Raw genomic sequence first — 22,499 nt, forward strand, 5'->3', positions numbered from 1 at the left:
TTTCCTGTGATCTTTCTGCCTCTTTCCCTGCAACAAGCACTTAATCCAAGATTCTTGGAAAGGGACAAAGCTGCATAGCAATACTAGACATTAACTGCAGTGCCGAGACAGGACGGGGAGCTTGGTGCTCTTCTTAAGAACGTACCATCGCAGTCCCAGCTTCATGGTGTTGCTTGGGGACAGCAATGTTTCCCAAGGGGAATTTGATTTGTGCCCTTGTTGCCAAGAAAGCCAATGGCATTTTGGGATGTATAAGTAGGGGCATAGCGAGCAGATCGAGGGACGTGATCGTTCCCCTCTATTCGACATTGGTGAGGCCTCATCTGGAGTACTGTGTCCAGTTTTGGGCCCCACACTACAAGAAGGATGTGGAGAAATTGGAGAGAGTCCAGCGAAGGGCAACAAAAATGATTAGGGGTCTAGAACACATGACTTATGAGGAGAGGCTGAGGGAGCTGGGATCAATCCTGAAGCACTTGCATGAGAGGAAAGTGATCAGGAACAGCCAGCATGGATTCACCAAGGGAAGGTCATGCCTGACTAATCTAATCGCCTTCTATGATGAGATTACTGGTTCTGTGGATGAAGGGAAAGCAGTGGATGTATTGTTTCTTGACTTTAGCAAAGCTTTTGACACGGTCTCCCACAGTATTCTTGTCAGCAAGTTAAGGAAGTATGGGCTGGATGAATGCACTACAAGGTGGGTAGAAAGCTGGCTAGATTGTCGGGCTCAACGGGTAGTTATCAATGGCTCCATGTCTAGTTGGCAGCCGGTATCAAGTGGAGTGCCCCAAGGGTCGGTCCTGGGGCCGGTTTTGTTCAATATCTTCATAAATGATCTGGAGGATGGTGTGGATTGCACTCTCAGCAAATTTGCGGATGATACTAAACTGGGAGGAGTGGTAGATACGCTGGAGGGGAGGGATAGGATACAGAAGGACCTAGACAAATTGGAGGATTGGGCCAAAAGAAATCTGATGAGGTTCAATAAGGATAAGTGCAGGGTCCTGCACTTAGGACGGAAGAACCCAATGCACAGCTACAGATTAGGGACCGAATGGCTAGGCAGCAGTTCTGCGGAAAAGGACCTAGGGGTGACAGTGGACGAGAAGCTGGATATGAGTCAGCAGTGTGCCCTTGTTGCCAAGAAGGCCAATGGCATTTTGGGATGTATAAGTAGGGGTATAGCGAGCAGATCGAGAGACGTGATCGTTCCCCTCTATTCGACATTAGTGAGGCCTCATCTGGAGTACTGTGTCCAGTTTTGGGCCCCACACTTCAAGAAGGATGTGGATAAATTGGAGAGAGTCCAGCGAAGGGCAACAAAAATGATTAGGGGTCTGGAACACATGAGTTATGAGGAGAGGCTGAGGGAGCTGGGATTGTTTAGCCTGCAGAAAAGAAGAATGAGGGGGGATTTGATAGCTGCTTTCAACTACCTGAAAGGGGGTTCCAAAGAGGATGGCTCTAGACTGTTTTCAATGGTATCAGATGACAGAACGAGGAGTAATGGTCTCAAGCTGCAGTGGGGGAGGTTTAGATTGGATATTAGGAAAAACTTTTTCACTAAGAGGGTGGTGAAACACTGGAATGCGTTACCTAGGGAGGTGGTAGAATCTCCTTCCTTAGACGTTTTTAAGGTCAGGCTTGACAAAGCCCTGGCTGGGATGATTTAACTGGGAATTGGTCCTGCTTCGAGCAGGGGGTTGGACTAGATGACCTTCTGGGGTCCCTTCCAACCCTTATATTCTATGATTCTATGATTGTTTAGTCTGCAGAAGAGAAGAATGAGGGGGGATTTGATAGCTGCTTTCAACTACCTGAAAGGGGGTTCCAAAGAGGATGGCTCTAGACTGTTCTCAATGGTAGCAGATGACAGAACGAGGAGTAATGGTCTCAAGTTGCAGTGGGGGAGGTTTAGATTGGATATTAGGAAAAACTTTTTCACTATGAGGGTGGTGAAACACTGGAATGCGTTACCTAGGGAGGTGGTAGAATCTCCTTCCTTAGAGGTTTTTAAGGTCAGGCTTGACAAAGCCCTGGCTGGGATGATTTAACTGGGAATTGGTCCTGCTTCGAGCAGGGGGTTGGACTAGATGACCTTCTGGGGTCCCTTCCAACCCTTATATTCTATGATTCTATGATTGTTTAGTCTGCAGAAGAGAAGAATGAGGGGGGATTTGATAGCTGCTTTCAACTACCTGAAAGGGGGTTCCAAAGAGGATGGCTCTAGACTGTTCTCAATGGTAGCAGATGACAGAACGAGGAGTAATGGTCTCAAGTTGCAGTGGGGGAGGTTTAGATTGGATATTAGGAAAAACTTTTTCACTATGAGGGTGGTGAAACACTGGAATGCGTTACCTAGGGAGGTGGTAGAATCTCCTTCCTTAGAGGTTTTTAAGGTCAGGCTTGATAAAGCCCTGGCTGGGATGATTTAACTGGGAATTGGTCCTGCTTCGAGCAGGGGGTTGGACTAGATGACCTTCTGGGGTCCCTTCCAACCCTGATATTCTATGATTCTATGATCTATAACTGTGTTTCTCTAACAGCAGCCCGATGGATGGAAAAGACCCATGACTGCAGTGTCAGAACTGCTCATCTTGGCTGACCCCATCCTTCCACCATCACAGGCTTCCAGCTCCTCCAGTGCATGGGGAATGGAGCCTCAAATCTGTGTTGTGTTTGACAATGTGCTCCCAAGGAGAGAAGAATGAACAACAATAATAATCACACCTAGCTCTTCTAATAGTGCTTTTCATTAGTAGCTCTCAAAGCACTTTACAAATGAGTATATCCTTATCCCCATTTTACAGATAGGGAGACTGAGGCACAGAGCAGGCATTGACTTGCCCAGGGTCACCCAGCAAAGCAGCAGCAGAGCCAAGAATAATACTCAGGTCTCCTGAGTCCCAGTTCAGTGTCCTATCCAGTAGGCCAGCGGTTCTCAAACTAGGGACCATGGTCCAAACCCCTGGGGGTCCGCGAGTCATGTCCAGCTCCAGGGGTCCATGAGTCATGTGTGGGGCCACCAGCTCTGCTGATCAACTCCTCCCCCTCCCTCCATGCTGTTCAGCAGTGTGCAGGAGGTGCTGGGAGGGAGGGGAAGGAGCAGGGATGGGGTGCACTCAGAGAGAGGTGGAAAGAGGCGGGGAAGAGGAGGGTCAGGGTTGGAGCCGGGGCAGGAAGAGGAGGGGTTGGGGACAGGCCTTGGGGGAAGGGGTGGAGTGGAGGCAGGACCTGGGGCTGAGCAGGGGTTGAGCACCCCCCCTGTAGGGAAAAGGAGAAGCCGGCTTCGGGGTCCATGAAAAATTTTAAATCAAAATGGGGGTCCTCGGGTTGCTAACGTTTGAGAACCACTGCACTAGGCCATTCTGCTATGCCCATTTTCTGCAGACACCCTGTACAAAACCACACGTGTACACTCCTCCAGAGATGCACACACCCTCATATACAGATTGCTGTGCAGCCTTTCCTATATGCACTTCCCCATTCATTCCGAAATACTTCCGTAGAGGCACACACAGCTCCTGGCAATACCTCACAGCATGGATAAAGCCCTGTCGCTTTGGCAGCAGCCCCAGGACCATTAGGGGGTTCTTTAATATTCAGCAGACGGATTCCAAGAATCTCAGGATGCGTGTGTCTAGTTGTCTTTTGCTGCAGATCCATCCGGCGCAGCAACCTGTGGTACCTCCTCATGCACATGCACAGAATGATGCAGCAAGTCCAGGCTCAGCAAGAGCCTTCCTATGTGAGAGACTCTGCAAGTTCAATACCACAGCGTGGGAGCCCCCTTGTGGTGTTTGAAACCCAATGACCAACCCCAAGTCTTTGCCTACCCCGTTTGCTTTCAGTGACAGGGAACAGCCATCTTCCCCGCAGAGCTGTGATGCTTGGCACTGGAGAGGCAGAGCCACTGGGGGTGTACGTAAGGCCCTGATCCAGCTCCCATTATATTCAACAGAAAGACTCCCACTGACTACAGTGGGGTTTGGACTGGGTACTAAGGGCCAGTATTGCAGCCCCCCAGGTTTGGGTGATGCTGCTCTGGAGGCCTCATGGTGCACCTGAGGGTTAGTGTTTCACTGTACCTGGATCTCGCCAAAGGGCAATTGACTGATTCCAAATAAAAGCCCCATTCGCCTGGCTCCAGTCCCTTGAAGAGGAACGGGCTATATCCTGGTCTGGTGGAAATCCACATTGCTCAGTGGAGTGATGCTGCTTCACACTACTGGAAGATCTGATCTGAATGGATCAATCAAAGCTAGGTATTTCCATTTGGAAACCTTCTCCTGCCCAACTGCTGGCTGCATCCAGTTCTGGTTTCCAGTTAGGTTTGTTCCTTTTACCCTGTAACATTGTTTGACTGAGACACAAGTAACATTCCTGTGGTCAAGCCATGAAGCTCAGATGGGATTGTTTCAGGGAAGAAAAAAAAACAACCTCAAAAAAATTAATCGAAAACTGCTGGGGTGATATCCTGTCTGCACTGAAGTCAATAGCAAAATTCCCATTGACATCTGTGACAACAAATTGTGAACAATATCAGAGAACCAAGTACCCAGGAAATTTCACAATCTGAATGTTTTGCAAGCAGAGCAAATCCAGTCTTCCCTGGGAATTGTTTGTGTGTCTCTAACACAAACTCCCCTTTCCCAAGAACACATTGAGAGGGGCCTTGAGCATCATTAGGCAGTGCACAGTTACTCATAACAGGATGTTTCTGCTGGGCTACTTTTCTGTATACAGCCAGTCCCTCAGCACACTAGACTAGTGCTTGTCCTTGTCATTTGCAAGTTGTGCCATTTAAACTGTGTGGGAGACATTTAGCATTTTTAAGATTCATATTTGAAAGAGAAAATCTTTGTAAAATCTATCCATCCATCCATCCCAATACACCCCCTTATCTATCTAACCATCCATTCCCATACAGTCCTCCCTTAGCTATCTATCCATTCATCTATCCCCATAACACCCTTTATCTATCTATCTAACCCTCATAGACACATCCTTTATCTATCTAATCTATGACAAAACTCAGTGTACAAAATGTGTACACTTGGCTACATACACAGATACAGATGGTGAATACATATGTTAATAAACCATAGTACTATGCCCAGCATGATGTTTGCATTAGTTTGCAGTGGGAGGTGGGCTGAGCCCCTGTTCTTGATAACCAGCATTAATCTGGAATGATTCCAGCACCCGAAGAATTACCTAACCAGCACCTTCTGGCAACCTATCCACTCCCTCTCTTTGATTCAAACACTGCCCGCCACAAGATCACTTTCAGGAACAATATTTTGCAGACTACAGCAAGATTTGGGGAAATCTAATTTTTACCCGTGGGGGTTAAAACTCAAACAGGGAAACCAACTTTAATTTCACTCTGCTAGATGGCCCTCTGTTAAAATAACTGCAAGCATACAAACGGCATCTAGCTTCTTCCCCTCCCCCCCCCCCCATATAATTCATGCTTCAATAAAATCTAACTGCAGGAAGGGATAAATAATGCATCATTAAGTATTTAGCAAACAGCAAGGCCAAACACAAAAAAACAGTGAGGGGAAGGGAAAGTATACATATTCTGTTCTAGGTAGTTAATAATTATATAAAGCAAATTAAGTTCTAGAGGATAAATGTACTTCCTGTCTGGAAAATTATGAAAGACTTCAAAGCAAGAGGAAGGACTATCTTTGTATTTGGAGTAGAAATAAATATTCTCTAAACTAGGCATTTAGAAATTTATTTCAAGTGCTACTTACACTCACCCATAACCTTAGTGGGAAGGACAGCAGTCAGTGAGCACTTGATACCCTAGAGAGACAGTTTAAAGAGGGAAACAGTCTCATTTCAACTACAAGGAGTTACAGAAATACAGGTTAGGGTGCTAGGAAACCCCTTCCCCTGCAATCTCTTTTAGGTTATCATTTAATAAACCATCCATCCCAAAGAATTATAATCAAAAACACGTGCTTAAGAAGTAAACTATATCACACCTCATCTCAATCTGATTTTTACAACACACTTGGGGGCGCCAGAACCAACGATTACCAGCTGCCCCAGAAGCAAAAATTGTGCTTCCGAAATCTCTTGATGTCGATTCCGCACGAAGCAGGGAAAAGCCGCAGCCGCCCCACTTCATGTGCCATACATAGCAGAAGCCCTTTTTAACAAACCACCGGCAGCCCCGCCTCCCCAGTCTGTGACTCAGCCTTAAGGGTCAGGACGAGATGCCGGTTCTCCCCTTGAGATAAGCCACATGTCACATCCCACAACCATCCCCATCTAGTCCCATCACGGCTTTTTCGTTTATTTTACTGCAATTTAACCAGAAATCGTTCAAACGTGCGCACCAGAGCAGGCCGGCAGGAGATGCAAATAAGGCGAATGGCATGCTGGGATTCCACCATAGACCCGGCGGGGCGGAGCCGGAGGAGGGGCGGGGCCAGGGTGAGGCCATGGCGGAATCCACAGCAGCTTCAAAACAAGGCAAAAGCTTCAGCCAAGCCCCAGGGTGGGGAGGCTGCGGCAGCCCCTGGGGAAGAGACGGGCGCTCACAAGGGAGGGGAGGAAAGGGGCTGTTTAAAGGGGGCACCTGAATTTGAACCAGGGACCACTTGATCTGCAGTCAAATGCTCTACCACTGAGCTACACCCCCACACCCCTGCTCACCTGGCTGCAAGGGTGTGTTACTGTAAGTGCGTTGTGTGTGTCGCTTCCCCCCAGCACCTTTCTCTCACCATCGCTCTTGGCCGTCTTTCGCGCTTCCTGTCGACCCTCAGTCTCTCTCGCTCCTTTCTTCACCGTCCCTTCGCTGCCTGGGTGGATGGTCAAGGTGAGCACAACGCGAACACAACCAAGCTGAGAGGCCCCGCCCCAGCTCCGACCCCCACAATCCCAATGGAAACCGGACTCGGGTCCCGCTCTGCCCAGTAGCTCTGTGATTCGTCTTTTTTGTGCTTAACATTTCATAAGGAGTCATTATTATTCACCGCTCCGCAGGAATGTGTAACAGGGTCGCACCAAGGCAGGGCAGTCACAGACCTGGACCCCCGGTGCTCGAAGCTGTACATGGCTCAGTGGCCCCCTTCCCTAGCGGGCCTACAATCTAAGCGGCGCCGCACCCCGAGCCAGGTCACCGGCTGCGTCCAATCTTCCATTAAACACCACAAGGAACCGTCCGCCCTCGCGGGACGGGGGGGCGGGACTCTATCTACCCCCCCCGCCCTTCGCCCCCGGGGGCTGTTACCCGCACGCGGGACGGCAGCAGGGCCGAGGGGAGGGGGACCCCCCAGTGGGATTCACAGTGGGGGCGCCAAGGGGTCTGGAGGCAGGGGGGCTGCCCCAGGCCAGATGGGGGGGCCGGAGGCGTTGCCATGGCAACACGGCAGGCTGGGGAGTTTGCGCAGAGGTCGAGAGGGGGGCCCTGGGGCATGCGCAGTCCTTGACGGGAACTCAACTAGTAGAGGCGGTCTCTCGGGGTGGCGGGTTAACGCATGCGCCGTTGGGGGTGGTTGTTCGTTGTGCGCATGCCCAGCGTCGTTCCCTTGCCGGCTGTGCCAGGGAGGCTCTGGTTGGCCGCGGGCGAGCGTTTCCGGGCGGCAGCGGAAGGACGGTTCTGCGGGAGGGCCCGGGCGAGCAGCGCAGAGCCGGCGGCGGCAGCAGCAGCTCAGCCGGGGGCTCCGGCCGCGGAACATGGGGCGATAGGAGGGGGCGCCGGTGAGTGCGGGCCCCGGCCCAGGGCTAGGCTGGGCTCCCCCGCCTTCGGGGGGAGAGACGGGGGGAGCCTGTTGGCGGGGCACGGCCGCCCCCAGCGTCCCGGGCAGGTCCCGAGGGCGGGTGGCTCTGGGCTCCCCGGCACGACCAAGGAGGGGATTAGGGGCTCCCCCTGTCTGTGCTTCCAGGCACGCTAAGCCCTAGGAGACTCTAGGGAGCATTCACGCTCTCCTGTCATCACCAGATAGGCACCTCCAGCGTGGGGAGTTGAGGAGGGGGTTTAATCTCCAACATCCCCTTGCAGCGCCTGGGATCATAGAATCGTGGAATATCAGGGTTGGAAGGGACCTCAGGAGGTCATCTAGTCCAACCCCCTGCTCGAAGCAGGACCGATCCCCAACTAAATCATCCCAGCCAGGGCTTTGTCAAGCCTGACCTTAAAAACCTCTAAGGAAGGAGATTCCACCACCTCCCTAGGTAACGCATTCCAGTGTTTCACCACCCTCCTAGTGAAAGTTTTTCCTAATATCCAACCTAAACCTCCCCCACTGCAACTTGAGACCATTACTCCTTGTTCTGTCATCTGCTACCACTGAGAACAGTCTAGAGCCATCCTCTTCGGAACCCCCTTTCAGGTAGTTGAAAGCAGCTATCAAATCCCCCCCTCATTCTTCTCTTCCGCAGACTAAACAATCCCAGTTCCTTCAGCCTCTCCTCATAAGTCATGTGTTCCAGTCCCCTAGTCATTTTTCTTGCCCTCCACTGGACTCTTTCCAATTTTTCCATGTCCTTCTTGTAGTGTGGGGCCCAAAACTGGACACAGTACTCCAGATGAGGCCTCACCAATGTCGAATAGAGGGGAACGATCACGTCCCTCGATCTGCTGGCAATGCCCCTACTTATACATCCCAAAATGCCATTGGCCTTCTTGGCCACAAGGGCACACTGTTGACTCATATCCAGCTTCTCGTCCACTGTCACCCCTAGGTCCTTTTCTGCAGAACTGCTGCCGAGCCATTCAGTCCCTAGTCTGTAGTGGTGCATGGGATTCTTCCGTCCGAAGTGCAGGACTCTGCACTTGTCCTTGTTGAACCTCATCAGATTTCTTTTGGCCCAATCCTCTAATTTGTCTAGGGCCCTCTGTATCCTATCCCTACCCTCCAGTGTACCTATCTCTCCTCCCAGTTTAGTGTCATCTGCAAACTTGCTGAGGGTGCAATCCACACCATCCTCCAGATCATTTATGAAGATATTGAACAAAACCGGCCCCAGGACCGAGCCTTGGGGCACTCCACTTGATACTGGCTGCCAACTAGACATGGAGCTATTGATCACTACCTGTTGAGCCCGAGAATCTAGCCAGCTTTCTATCCACCTTATCGTCCATTCATCCAGCCCGTCCTTCTTTAACTTGCTGGCAAGAATACTATGGGAGAGCATGTCAAAAGCTTTGCTAAAGTCAAGGAACAACAGGTGCACTGCTTTCCCTTCATCCACAGAGCCAATTATCTCATCATAGAAGGCGATTAGATTAGTCAAGCATGACTTGCCCTTGATGAATCCATGCTGACTGTTCCTGATCACTTTCCTCTCCTTTAAGTGCTTCAGAATTGACTCCTTGAGGACCTGCTCCATGATTTTTCCAGGGACTGAGGTGAGGCTGACTGGCCTGTAGTTCCCAGGATTCTCCTCCTTCTTTTTTTTAAAGATGGGCACTACATTAGCCTTTTTCCAGTCATCTGGGACCTCCCCCGATCGCCATGAGTTTTCAAAGATAATGGCCAATGGCTCTGCGATCACATCCGCCAACTCCTTTAGCACTCTCAGATGCAACGCATCCGGCCCCATGGGCTTGTCCTCATCCAGCTTTTCGAAATAGTCCTGAACCACTTCTTTCTCCACAGAGGGCTGGTCACCTTCTCCCCATGCTGTGCTGCCCGGTGCAGTAGTCTGGGAGCTGACCTTGTTCATGAAGACAGAGGCAAAAAAAGCATTGAGTACATTAGCTTTTTCCACATCCTCTGTCAGTAGGTTGCCTCCCTCATTCAGTAAGGGCCCACACTTTCCTTGACTTTCTTCTTGTTGCTAACATACCTGAAGAAACCCTTCTTGTTACTCTTAACATCTCTTGCTAGCTGCAACTCCAGGTGTGATTTGGCCTTCCTGATTTCACTCCTGCAAGCCCGAGCAATATTTTTATACTCATCCCTGGTCATTTGTCCAGTCTTCCACTTCTTGTAAGCTTCTTTTTTGTATTTAAGAGCAGCAAGGATTTCCCTGTTAAGCCAAGCTAGCCACCTGCCATATTTACTATTCTTTCTACACATTGGGATGGTTTGTCCCTGTAACCTCAATAAGGATTCTTTAAAATACAGCCAGCTCTCCTGGACTCCTTTCCCCCTCATGTTATTCTCCCAGGGGATCTTGCCCATCAGTTCCCTGAGGGAGTCAAAGTCTGCTTTTCTGAAGTCCAGGGTCTGTATTCTGCTGCTCTCCTTTCTTCCTTGTGTTAGGATGAATTCGACCATTTCATGGTCACTGCCTCCCAGGTTCCCATCTGCTTTAGCTTCCCCTACTAATTCTTCCCGGTTTGTGAGCAGCAGGTCAAGAAGAGCTCTGCCCCTAGTTGGTTCCTCCAACTGGGATGCATGAACTGGGAGTGAAACACCATGTGAATGATGCAAACTTAAATTCCTTGCTGGAGGATTCTATTCCAGCCCAGCAGGGCGCTCTTAGAATCATAGACTGTCAGGGTTGGAAGGGACCTCAGGAGGTCATCTAGTCCAACCCCCTGCTCAAAGCAGGACCGATCCCCAACTAAATCTTCTTCCCTGTCTAAGTGAGTACAGTGCAGCCAAGAGCAAGGGGGTGTCAGGGATACCATATCTTGGTGTCCTAAATTCAAATGTGAAAGTGCAGTCTAACTTTATTTTATATCACATCTTCAATCCAAACTCTAGCTCTTAAATGCCTTAGAGGAAAAAATAGCAGAAGGAAAACCTCAAAGCTCTAAGGATAAAAAGTTGGTTTCCAATGAGATTTGAAAATAGATGGCAGATCCATTTAATTGCCCAATGACTTCCTACAATTTCAGTGAAAAATCACTTTGGTCATGGTGTACTGAAGTTTATAAAGTGAAAAAGAAAGCTCTGAACTCTTACTGTATGACTGGAACATCTGTAAGCTCCCATGGAGTACTGAGTTGTTTGTGCAATGAAAAACTACTTCAGACAGTGGGTACAGCTATATTTTAGGAAAAACTGGAATTTCCCTCAGTGTTCTCACATTTAGAAAATTTATGCATGTTCCTTTTCCTTGCTTCTCATTGGAGATGCCATATAATATCTTCTGGCAGCTAAGAGAAAAACTTGAAGTGAAAGGGAAGTATGCTTTAAAAAGATCTCTAAAGGGGAAAAAATGTCCTACTCTGTCCCAAGGGACACATGTTGAATAAGCAAGTACTTATACCTTGGTAAATCCTGAAGTGTTTTGTTTAGATGACTTTGGACCTGCAAATGTAAAGTAAAAACACACTTTTAGAACCCCGCAAATCTGTGGATATCCGCTTTATATCCGCTGACCATGTTTGCAAATCAGACTCAGATACAAATTTTGTATTCGCACAGGGCTCTACACATTTTCCCTTAGTTAAATGCAGCATTTATATTCTGCCAAATCCACAGATGCTATCTTGGAAAATAGAGCTTGTTAGTTGGTGAGAATATATATTGCACACTATGCAGTCATAATTAGTGTGTTGTTATTGCACCTAGGAGCCCATGTTCAATTCAGGAAGCTTGCGGAATTTACTGAGATTTCCCTAAATGTCTGTGAAAACTCAATTATACCATAGTTGGGGATTCAGAGACTGAAGTTTTAGAAGTCTGTGAGGAAATGAGATTAATTTTTCAATCTTTGTTAATGGAGCATAGCCACAGGGAACTCCCTGTATAAGTTTTTAAAATGAGTTCATCTTGCTGTGATACGCAAGAAAACAATATCAATTTTCCTAGAGTTGCAAGTGACCATTCTTATTTCTGACTTGAACACAAGGAAGAACCGTATGGAAACGTGTTAGGGTACAGAATTTATTTCTACAATTATGTTTTTAGTTTGTTCATACTGAAACCTGAGTAGGGCTATGGATGCATTGTATAATGTGTTCTCCTGATGTCCAATGTATTAAACTGGTTCAAAATGAACTTTTCATTTCAGAATTGGTGGAACTGATTTTTTTTTTAAGTAAAGATGGGTGGCTTCTGTGTTCATATTTAGGTCTTTGAACCTGATTGATTATGATATTGATTAATATAGATCCATGACCATCTATATAATCAGCCATAGTGCCAGTGTTTGGTAGCTCCTTTTACAAAGTGTGCTAACATATTTTTCTCCACACTTTAAGGTTTGAATCAAGCCCTTAAACGTGACCTACAAAGGGGAAAACAACTGAATTCGTAACTTTTCTTTGGTTGTGATGAGTATGGGAGGCTGGAATGGGTCTTGTCTGCTTAATTTTTGACACTAGAAATTCTGGTTTTCATTATGCTGGAAGATTCTGTGATAACTTGAGAAATAATGAAATTATGACATTGCAAGGCTGAAAGCAGAACAGTTGAGAGGGAGGAAGGTTTTTAGACACAGTTAAAAACTTTTTAATACATATTTCACTCCAGTGTCTAACGAACACTTGGTAGAAAGGAGATCTCTTAAAGATTCAGCCAATCCTGCCCTTACATTTAATGTATAAGTACTTGCAATATACCTCTCCTGAGATACCCACCACTTCCAAAGAGGTCCTCTAGCAAAACAGGGGATGACCAGACTTGACACTCCTGATATTTCTAAATTAAAAAGCAAGCTGTAAAGAAAACTTTTTCAGCCTTTATCCATCATAAAGAAGCGTGCAAAAGAAAAAAAGTATATCCAAATTTCCTAAAAAATCCTTTGCAGATTACCTTTAATTTCTCTGTATAGATTTCTTTGCTCAATGTCTTTTCTTCCTGGAAATGGGAGCTGCAGGCACTCTGGTGAATGGTTCAACAAGTTATCTTGTTGCTGTAGACGATAAGTAACTTTGCATCTTCTAGTCTAATGCTGCAATAGTGTTACTTACTCAGTTGCAATACAGATTACTCAGGTCCCAGTGGCATCAGTACAAGTCATGGGGCATAGTCCTGCTGTGGAAGAAAGCTATTGTTGCAAAAATCTGTACTCTCTACTCCAATACCAACTAGCCCTGTACTTAAACTTTTAACCTAAAAACAAAGATTTGACATAAACATAGACTTCCCTTCACCCTTGAGGATGCTGGGAAATACCTTGCCACTTCAGAACACAAGGTACACTAGGTTCACAATTACTGTTTAAAGTAAGGCTTCATATTAAACACCCAGAAAAATTACATCTGATCATTTTAATAAGGACGAGGCATAGCTGTGTTGTGGTGTGTATTGTCTGCTGAGGCTTGTTTCCTTTTGATCTTCCTATGATATGGTAGGTGACATGCAAAACAACTGGTATCTTTGTGGGAATGAGAGGTATGTAGCACAGGAGAAGGGGAGACTAGGTTAACACTGGCTATTTACTTACAGGAAGCTTTTGGAAAATGGCCTCTCCATTCACTGGGCCCACAGCAGTTGCTGATGTAATTAAAGATCTAGACACTCAGATAGCTGTAAGTAAGTTGCTTGAGCTTGCCATGAAGTGCCATGTAGGACTTGAGGTTGAAACCTGTGCATCCACATTTTGTTTGTGTTCTGATGACTTGATTATGCCCAAAGGTTGAAATTAGAGGTGAGCGTAAAAATTGCTCTGCATTAATATAGTGCTTTTTGCCCAAGGATTTCAAAGCATTTCACACAACATCTTCTGACCCCTCCATGGTAGGTAAGATTTCCTACTTTGTAAACTGAGACACAGGGCTAAGTGACTGGCCCTAGATCACCCAGCGAACCAGTGTCAGAAGCAGGAATCCTGGAATCCTTTCTTCTGCTTCTTGCACTGTGCTCTAGGGGCCTCGCTCCAGAAATGCCAACTAAAAGCTTATAGGGCTCTGTATGATTGAAGAACATCCCAAGACACAAACATAGGGATTTTGCATTATTTTAAAATCTGTTAACATTGGGCTAGAAATTGAAATCAGAGCTACGTGAAGTGACTTGCATTTATGTTTGTTTTTAAAAAGAAAAATATATGTAATATGTTTGCAGCAGTGCATGACTTTGAGCATTGGAATGAAACACTAAAATATCCACTGTCTAAGCATTCTTGTGTGATTATTTTTAAAGAGTGATTTTTCTGTGTGAATTAATACAAACTAACAAAGAATTTAATGCTGTTATAGAGGAAAATCACATTTTCTACAAAAAGTAGAAAATATTATTTCCCTTAATTTATATATAAATATCCTTGATCTGTTTTGTTTTTTCCTGGTAGCCTGTTTTCAGCTTGCATCACTTGTCACTGTGAGAAGAGACATTTCCAAAAGGTGCTCTTTTATAGAAAAGTTTGAGGAAAACTGCACTATAAGAGAATTTGAAACCCCCACATCTAATTATGGAAAATAAATCACTTAAAACAAAAGTCAGAAATACAAAAATTGTCATCACAACCAGTTTTATGTTCAGACACAGAAAACGCATTTGCCTCAATGCACAAGCAATAAGATTTTTAGAGTTAATATAGGCTGCTATTAAAGTTTCCATTAAAAGTCACTTCACAGCTTAACGTCTGTCCTTTCAAATAGTGAGATGTATTTTCTATGTAACCACCTACTTATTGGTCTGAACTATCACCAAAATAGTGGCAGAAACAGGAATCCCATTGACAACTGCATTCATTGAACTGAGACAGTAGAACGGTGAAAGACTTGTAAGAGCATCTGAAACCTCTTACTCTGATAGGTCAAACAATTTAATAAATATTTGTGTATTAGTACTAATCACTACAGTTTTCCTTTACCATTCTTGGTGATAACTGAAGAACACAAGTTTGGACAGAGCCATGCTATTGTGGAGCTGTGGGCCACAGATCTGACTGCAAGGAAGCCAAGTGGTGGGTCTGTAGTAGTGTGCTAGGAAGAATAGATGTTTCAAGGTTCTAGACCCTATTTACTAATCTAGGTTGCCAGTTCAGATCCAGTCCAGATGTTACCTCTGGTGTTTAGTGGCCTATGACATGAGTTAGTCTGAGAATTTTATGGCTAATCTGGAAAGAGCAGGCCGTTAGTTAGGCGTATGAAATTAGTCAGTTCTGGCCTTTGTTTGACAGTCCATTAAATTCCATGTTGTGCAGTTGAAAGCCTCAACTGAAGTGAGGAATCAAAGGAATTAGAGACAAAGGTGGGTTTTCTACTGTCCTGTCACTTTTGGAGACCTGGCTTAATGCTGACAAGGTTTATAGGTGAAATTGAATTCTAGGGCTTAGGCCAAACTTTCAATATCCGTTCGCATTGCAAAACTGTCCTACTATTGGAAATGTCTTGGTTTGGGAATAATTACAGGTCAGACTTGAAATGCATTGTTGGGGTTGTGTGGCAGATGCTAGAACTGTACCTTCCTGCTCTGTGCCTGGTTCTAACCAGTGCAGCTACATGAGGAGCCTTGTACTCGGCTTTCTCCTCTTCCCAACTAAGTAGATGTCTGAAATGTAAAAATGGAGTCTCTCATGTTGTGGTAGTGCCTAGAGACCCTGGCCGTAGACCAGGCTCCATGGTACATAGAACGAAAAAACAGTCCCTGCCCTGAGGAGTTTATAGTCTGATTTTTTCCTCTTTAGTGTAATCTTCCCAACTATACATCAGGAGGTTGTCATTAATCTGCCAGTTAGGAGTAAGTATGGAGACCTAAGGCTGCCACCAAAGAGGCACAGGTAGGAGAAGAGGGAAAAGACCTTTTACGGGTCTGTAGGATTCAGGCCTGGATTGAATTTTGGTGTTAGACTGGAAGAGGGAATGCAATGTTCTTAGGATGTACTCGGGCTGGCTCAGTCAGACTTCACACCCATCCTCGGTTCTCCATTCAGTGAAGTCTGTGCAACCATAATGCCTTCCTTTAAAGTTTTATTTTTAATGTTCAAAAATATTTTCCTTTCCCCACCCATGTCCTTCCTCCCCTCAAAGTGTGTTTGGAAGTATCAGAATAAGTTGAAAGCCTCCAGACATTGCCTGTGGGATATGGTCTTAGTACAGATAGTGAGGGGGAGTTTAGGGAGTGAAATCCAATCTCTAAATTCACACCTTTACCCCATTGTTCACTTTGGTGTTCCTTTCCTTCTCCAGCTGGTTGGTCTGGGTCCTCACAACCCCAAAAAGAAGCAGGATCTTGACAAGCTGTATGATTTAAAGACTAAAGCCCAGCAGATTATGAACCAGTTTGGCCCATCTACCTTGATCAACCTATCCAGTTTCTCCTCGATAAAGCCAGAACCAGCCAACACGCCACCACAGAGCTCCATGGCAAACAGTACCGCTGTGGCAAAGATGCCAGGGACTCCTAGTGGAGGGGGACGCCTAAGTCCTGAAAGCAACCAGGTAATTTCACTTAAGATCTTGGGCAAACCGGGAGTTGTTCAGACCCTCCCTTAGTTTGATGACTCTCCCTTAAATGACCTGGAAATATTTTACATTAATTAAACTTATCATTTGAGTACCCACAGTTCACCCAGTACTACAGAGATCCGGTTCCTGCCTTTCTCGAGTTTACAATCTGAATCAGACACAGATTGTATAGATCAGCTGCAGGTTGCATCTAGTCTCCTAGTGATGAACATCGGAGAGATCAGAAAATCCCATTCCAAGTGTGGCTTGTATGAAAAACAAAATACTGAATACAATGAAAATCTGTTTTCCAATGCTGTAGGTCATCATAGCAAGTGTAGGGCAATGTGCTAGATACCACCCCCCCCGGCTTCCCTGAAATAGGTCAAAAGGTCAGTTTAAACCTGGTTTCTGAAGTCAGATTGCTGGCTCCAACCTACGGTGTGTGTAGGTAACTTGTACCTCCTCGGGACAATGAGGAAGTAGCACCACAGTCAAACAGCTGCCATTTTACGCATATAATGCAACACTTGTTTTCAGTTTTTAACACATAAAATGATTGGCTGCATTCTGGCAGCAAAATGGGACGTATTCCAAAAAAGGAAGGTATCTGATTTCAGTCTTCTCCAACACCCTTCCTCTGCTGAAATACCCCCACCCCATGCGGTTCCACTCTTGTGGCAATGCTGGGGCTGGAATGGAAACTTTTGCTCCGCTTCAGAAGAACTAAGAGAGAAGCTGAGATGGAGAGAAGGCTGTGCTCCCCTGGAGGGGAGTGGCTTAAGAGCGTAATCATGTCTGAACTCCCGAGTCTTATGGGAATCTCAGATTCCAGTAGCTTTCACTTAACCTTTCATTCTACTCTGGGAAACAAACTAAATGTCCCAAGTTTGTGTGTAGATTTTCTGATGCTTTTTAAACTCAGGCTTCATGGACATTTGACTTGTTGGCACTTCTCAAAAGAGAAGGGGTTTGCCTCAGTGTCATTGAACCAAATGTATCTAGTTTATCTTGTAAGACTTTTGGGACAGGGTGATACCATCCCTCTATATCCTACAATGGTCGTCATGCTGCTGATGCTCAGAAACTAATAAAATCCTCACTCCCCCCTCGCTGTTATGCAGCATGCTCTGTGCTAATTGACTGCTGTCCTCCACCCAGTGGTGGTGTATGTACCTTATTTGAAGCACTGGCGGGCACCATAGAAATGTAAAATATTATCTTTTGCCCATAATATAACCCTGCAGTTATTGAAATTATTCTTGTACTTACAGTCCACCCTTCAAGAGTTCTCATTATGCAATTGTTTTCTCTTGCCAGCGCACTGTTGCTTTAATCAACAGTATTTTGAGATGAAAGAGATGGTAGCAAATGTTGTCTCACGTGAAAGGACAGCCTTATTCATTATTCTGTCTCATTGGCCATTGCTTTGTTTGTAGCTGCCAAGTAGGTTTGAGAATGCCTAGTTATTGCCCAGTGTTTATCTGTGCAGTTCCTGCAGCGTTACATTTTGTCAATACTGTGTATAGCCTGGAACGTGGATTACAGTTTTGGGGGCAGTTTAAGAGTGATTTTTTTAATTTTTTGCTGCTGTGCTGTGTATTGCCAGTCAGATTGCTAATGCAGTATGGAAAATGATCACCCTTTTATCCTCAGGTTTTAACCAAGAAGAAGTTGCAGGATCTGGTGCGAGAGGTGGATCCCAATGAGCAGCTGGATGAGGATGTGGAGGAGGTAGGCCATGTGTGACAACCCGTACTAGTAAAATAGGACCTGCAGAGCCAATCCAGAGCTGTCATAGCCCCTTGCCCAATACAGGGAGGCTTGGTTTATACTATTGTGCTGTTACGCAAGCTCTGGTCAGCTTCAAACGTGGTGCTGAAGGTCCGTATGCATTGCTGGTGCTCAGAAGTATTCATTCTAATTTATTAACCAGTCTTTTGCTGGTGACTCTCACAGACATCCCAGGGGCTTTTCTGTAGGGCGTGGTCAAACTGTTTTCAGCGAGCAGTAGCTTCTGAGGGTTGAATTTCATGGTGGTCACTATGTTTTTTGAGTATAACACTCATCCAGAAAATAATATGAATGGGTTTGAGGTACTCCTTTCTTCAACCCCCTACTCTCCCACAGATGCTGTTGCAGATTGCTGATGATTTCATTGAGAGTGTGGTGACAGCTGCCTGCCAGCTTGCCCGACATCGCAAATCAAACACTCTGGAAGTGAAGGATGTCCAGCTGCATCTCGGTAAGAGATTCGTGTCTTGTCAGTGAGGAGACAGAACTGAGGGAGTATCTGAGAAGGGATTGTCCCCGCTAGACCTTGGGGTAGGGATCTGGGTACACGCTACACAACCAGAGCAAACGCTGAATAGGGACATTTGAGGGAAATAGTCTAACCAAAATGTGTGGAAGCAGGGACATGGAGGAGGCTGCCCCTTTATGAACTTGAGCCTAGGGTGGCTGTCTAGGCATCAGTTCTTAATGGACCTGCTGGGAATCGGGGACAATTTAAATGTCATTATGTTTTCTTCCTCCAAAACTCTCCTATTCCTATGCACGGGCATGCCGTTTTGTATCCATTCTGTAACCTGGATTGTAAGGTCTTTGGTGTAGGGCCTGTTTACAATAGCTGTATATAGTATCTAGCCCAATGGGACCCTGACTCGAGTCCTTAGATGCAAGCACAGTACAAATAATAAGTAACCTCTGTGGTGCCTTTAGTCACAGGAGTCCGGATTTCCCAGTACCCCCATTTCTCACTAAATATCTGGAGCCCTGGCACCAGGAGGTTCACTGAATAGTTCTTATTGTTGTGGCATGTTGAGGGCTTCCCTGTGTTGGACATTCTGCACGGCTTTCTGACGCAGTGATCTGCGCTTTCTGTTCCAGAGCGCCAGTGGAACATGTGGATCCCTGGTTTTGGTTCTGAAGAAATCCGGCCATACAAAAAAGCCTGCACTACAGAAGCTCACAAACAGGTGAGGAGCCCCTTGTGAATGCACTAATAGCCAAATGTAGGGGAGTCCATACAAGCAGAGTCCTTGTCCAACTCCCCCCACACATGCCAGTGCTGCCCTTGTTCATCTCCACTCTTGCGTTGTGGCCAAGACAGAATGGAATCCCGATGACACGGTGGATCTTGTATATTCTTTTAGACTCAGTGTGTTCCCAAGGCTGCAACAATCTAAGACAGGGAGACTCCTGGCTGCTGCTAGATTCTCTCTTCTAACTGATGGCCACACCCTTCAAGTTGCAGTAGAGTGTCAGTTGTTGGGAGACCCCATACCAGAGACTGCTAGTTTGTAATGCTGGCTCCCTGCACAGTGGACCTTGCAGTTAGCATGTGATGACAGTGCTGGAGAGCAATTCTCACCTAGCCTCTGACGCTCCAAGGAGGAGCCTAAAACAACCCTTCACCCACAGGCAGTTAAGCGGTCAGGGAGAAGACACTCAGTTCAGGATCCAAAACACAACCATGGCCATGAGACAATGCTGCATGGCTGGTTTTTCATGGTCCGTTCTGCATGGAGCCAGCATGTTTGTGAATAGCCAGAAAGCTCTCTTTCCAGAAGAATTTAAAAATCTATGTTGACTGAAGAGAATCCTTGTTTGTAAAACCACGGGAGTCCAGGGATGCTGTTTGCATACTATGATCAAGAGTGACTAGGGCTGTAAGTCTTGCTGTTTGTTAAACATGGCATTAAAATGTGTGGCGGCTGGCTCTGTCAGCTAATGGCAGTAGCCATGCGTGTATGTAACAGTGACCCAGGTCTTACTGAGCTACTGCAGGACAACTGCAGAATCCCTTCCATTGGAAATAAATGGTTGCTGCACAACGTGGCAGCAAGAGACTTGTTGCCATTGTATATAGGGGCAGCTGAAAATTATTTCCTCTCCTATTTAAATATCTGGCTGGGGCTCCTCTTGAAGAGCACTTGTGCTTGTCCTGGAAATTTCAGCTGTTAGTTACTTGTTCAGTACTGGTTTCTGTCTTGCTCCGACTTTGGAAGTTGCTGGGTTTTTTAAGTCAAAGGCTAAAGCCATGAATAAAAATCTCTACACCCACGAAATGCACCAGCATGGTAACGTGACAGCTCCATTCCTGATACGGCAGATGAAATGCTGTGCAGGTGCGGACAGAGGGCCTTCAGGTGGATTTTGATTCAGTGCACAATGCAAGTAAAATATTAAACTGTGCTAATGACTGAGTGAAATTAGGATTAAAGTAGAATCACCAAACCGAAATGATGACTCCGGACAGAATCTCTCCCAAGGAGAGAAGCACAGACTCTCTGAAAAAAATTTTTTTTAAACTTTCTGGCTATGGATCTATCGAAGCTAGGATTCAAATAGCCTTAAAGAACCATGATTAAACACCGGTCCAGCTAATTCATGGTAGAACACTGCCTACAGACGTGTTCAAGCCTGAGTAGGACCCAGGTGGAACACTTCGCAGCATGGCTTATAGTTTGGCCCCACCCACAAGTTAGACAAATCAAGTTACAAATGGATTTAGCTAGAACCCATCTTAACTGTTAAAATGTGGTTCCCAAAGTGTTTAAAGGCCATTGTGTCTGTAGTTCTTGGTATATCGCCACTGTTCACCAGAGCTTACTTTCAGCATATGGTATTGCATAAACAACCTGTTGTGGACCCTGTGTTTTTTCAATCTCATTCCTGTATAGCCACATTCCCAGCTTGATTTGCAGATAACCATGTTCCAGTCGCTCAGTTCCCTGTATTTTCCCTTTATTGTTTCAGAGAATGGCACTGATCCGCAAAACAACCAAGAAATAACCCCTGGGAGTAGCAGGGAGACAACTGTGCGTTTGGGGATATCTGCCTCTAAGCTGAAGCCTCCATGACACCATCCATGGGATATTTTTTTTAATGCTTTACAGAGAAGCATATATTTTTTATTAACAGTGCAGCAATATCTATGACTTTGAGGAGATCGGCCAAAAAACATGATATGCCCCCCCTTCCTCAGCCCCCCATCAGAGCGCATCGTATCTTGAAACAAAGACTTTATTTGTGACCTTTAAAGTGGTTTATTGTATAAGTGATTGATTGTCCAAGGAACAGAGCATTTTGGTCTTGTTTGGGACAGTATTAGAAGCATCTGTAGAGGTTTTCGTTTTCCCCCTTCCCTCCTGCCAGTTCCAGTACTTTGTAATGTCAATGTTTATATAAATACTTGCATTTGTTTTACATTAATAAAGAAATTATTAATCTAAAGCCGGGCATTGTCTCGTGCTTCTGCATTTGACGTGTGTACAGCACCTCATTTCAAACTCTAGGCAGTAGGAGAGAGGGGCAGCTTGCTGCAGGGATGTTTAAAGGACATGCCAGGTTTAGATTCAAAATGGAGGGGAGGACTAGGATGGCTCTTGCACTGGTAAGGAACAGCACAGACCATTTTACCTCTAAGTAGCCAGTTGAGATCTGGCTGAGGTGAGTAGTGACGACAAGTCCTACCATCTGTTGGCTGTTTGGCCTATGTGAAATAAACTAATGGTATCTGTCCAGTTCCTAGTGCACAAGGGTTCACATTAAGACCAACTGGAGCCCTGGCTGACAGCTGCAACAGAAAGGCCAAGGACTTGGCGAGTCACGGAGACCGGACTTCCCTCTGGCTCCCTGCAGATCAGGGATGGTGGGATGGAAGCATGTGCTATTCCATGACCAAATGGAAGTCTTCCGTCTCCAGGGCTGTCAGTTGAGCACATTTCACCAGCACATAACTCACTTTAAAACTGTTTAGAAAATAAATTGAAGCTTAGGCCACAAATTTGACCCTAGTAACTCTGCTAATCAGGTGGGAAAGGTTCTTCAAATTGCAAACATGAAAGGGGAGGGGTGTTCCTAAATCTGTACCTCTTGAGTTTTGGGTCGACAAGGATGAAATTGAAAGCTGCCCCCAAAGACTTTGAAATATATACATGGTCTGAAAATAAGTCATCCGCTTTCCAAGCTAAAGGCTGCACCGCAGATAAAATCCAGACTTCTTATCTGGTTTGCCCACTTGTTACCTGGGGTTCTTTTAACCCAAAGCTCTTGGTAACTTTTATTCTGTGCAAGGTGGTGTCAGGAAATAAATCAAGGGAGACACGGCCATCCATCTGATAGATGGCTGGCACAAACAGGACAACGCAAGTGTGCTTTCACATACGCAACAGGTTAGTAGAACACCCCCAACCCTTGATAATTACCGAAGGTGAACGTGGCTTTCGAGTTG

At 45.9% G+C, this 22,499-nt stretch overlaps 1 protein-coding gene and 2 non-coding genes across 5 annotated transcripts; 1 reads left to right on the forward strand and 2 right to left on the reverse strand.

The window, feature by feature from the left end:
• Positions 1-6,033: 6,033 nt before the first annotated feature.
• Positions 6,034-6,175, reverse strand: LOC125624909 (U11 spliceosomal RNA). Its single transcript, XR_007353430.1, has one exon. It is a non-coding gene; the product is annotated as a U11 spliceosomal RNA (small nuclear RNA).
• A 417-nt stretch (positions 6,176-6,592) lies between these two features.
• TRNAC-GCA (transfer RNA cysteine (anticodon GCA)) lies at positions 6,593-6,664 on the reverse strand. The gene has a single exon. It is a non-coding gene; the product is annotated as a tRNA-Cys (tRNA).
• A 55-nt stretch (positions 6,665-6,719) lies between these two features.
• On the forward strand, positions 6,720-21,499 carry TAF12 (TATA-box binding protein associated factor 12). 3 transcript variants are annotated; one of them, XM_048825507.2, is made up of 7 exons: positions 7,588-7,725; positions 13,317-13,399; positions 16,004-16,255; positions 17,918-17,995; positions 18,392-18,506; positions 19,151-19,239; positions 21,023-21,499. In XM_048825507.2, the coding sequence occupies exons 2-7, from the start codon at positions 13,331-13,333 to the stop codon at positions 21,056-21,058; spliced, it is 639 nt and encodes a 212-aa protein (XP_048681464.1). In that variant the 5' UTR covers positions 7,588-7,725; positions 13,317-13,330; the 3' UTR covers positions 21,059-21,499. The 3 variants fall into 3 exon arrangements, with proteins under 3 accessions (XP_048681465.1, XP_048681466.1, XP_048681464.1); XM_048825508.2 differs by lacking the exons at positions 7,588-7,725; positions 13,317-13,399 and adding an exon at positions 6,720-6,841; XM_048825509.2 differs by lacking the exon at positions 13,317-13,399 and having other exon boundaries at positions 7,573-7,725.
• The last annotated feature ends 1,000 nt before the right edge of the window (positions 21,500-22,499 follow it).

The sequence above is a fragment of the Caretta caretta genome, chromosome 19, assembly GCF_965140235.1.
Source record: "Caretta caretta isolate rCarCar2 chromosome 19, rCarCar1.hap1, whole genome shotgun sequence".
Classification (NCBI taxonomy): Eukaryota; Metazoa; Chordata; order Testudines; family Cheloniidae; genus Caretta; species Caretta caretta.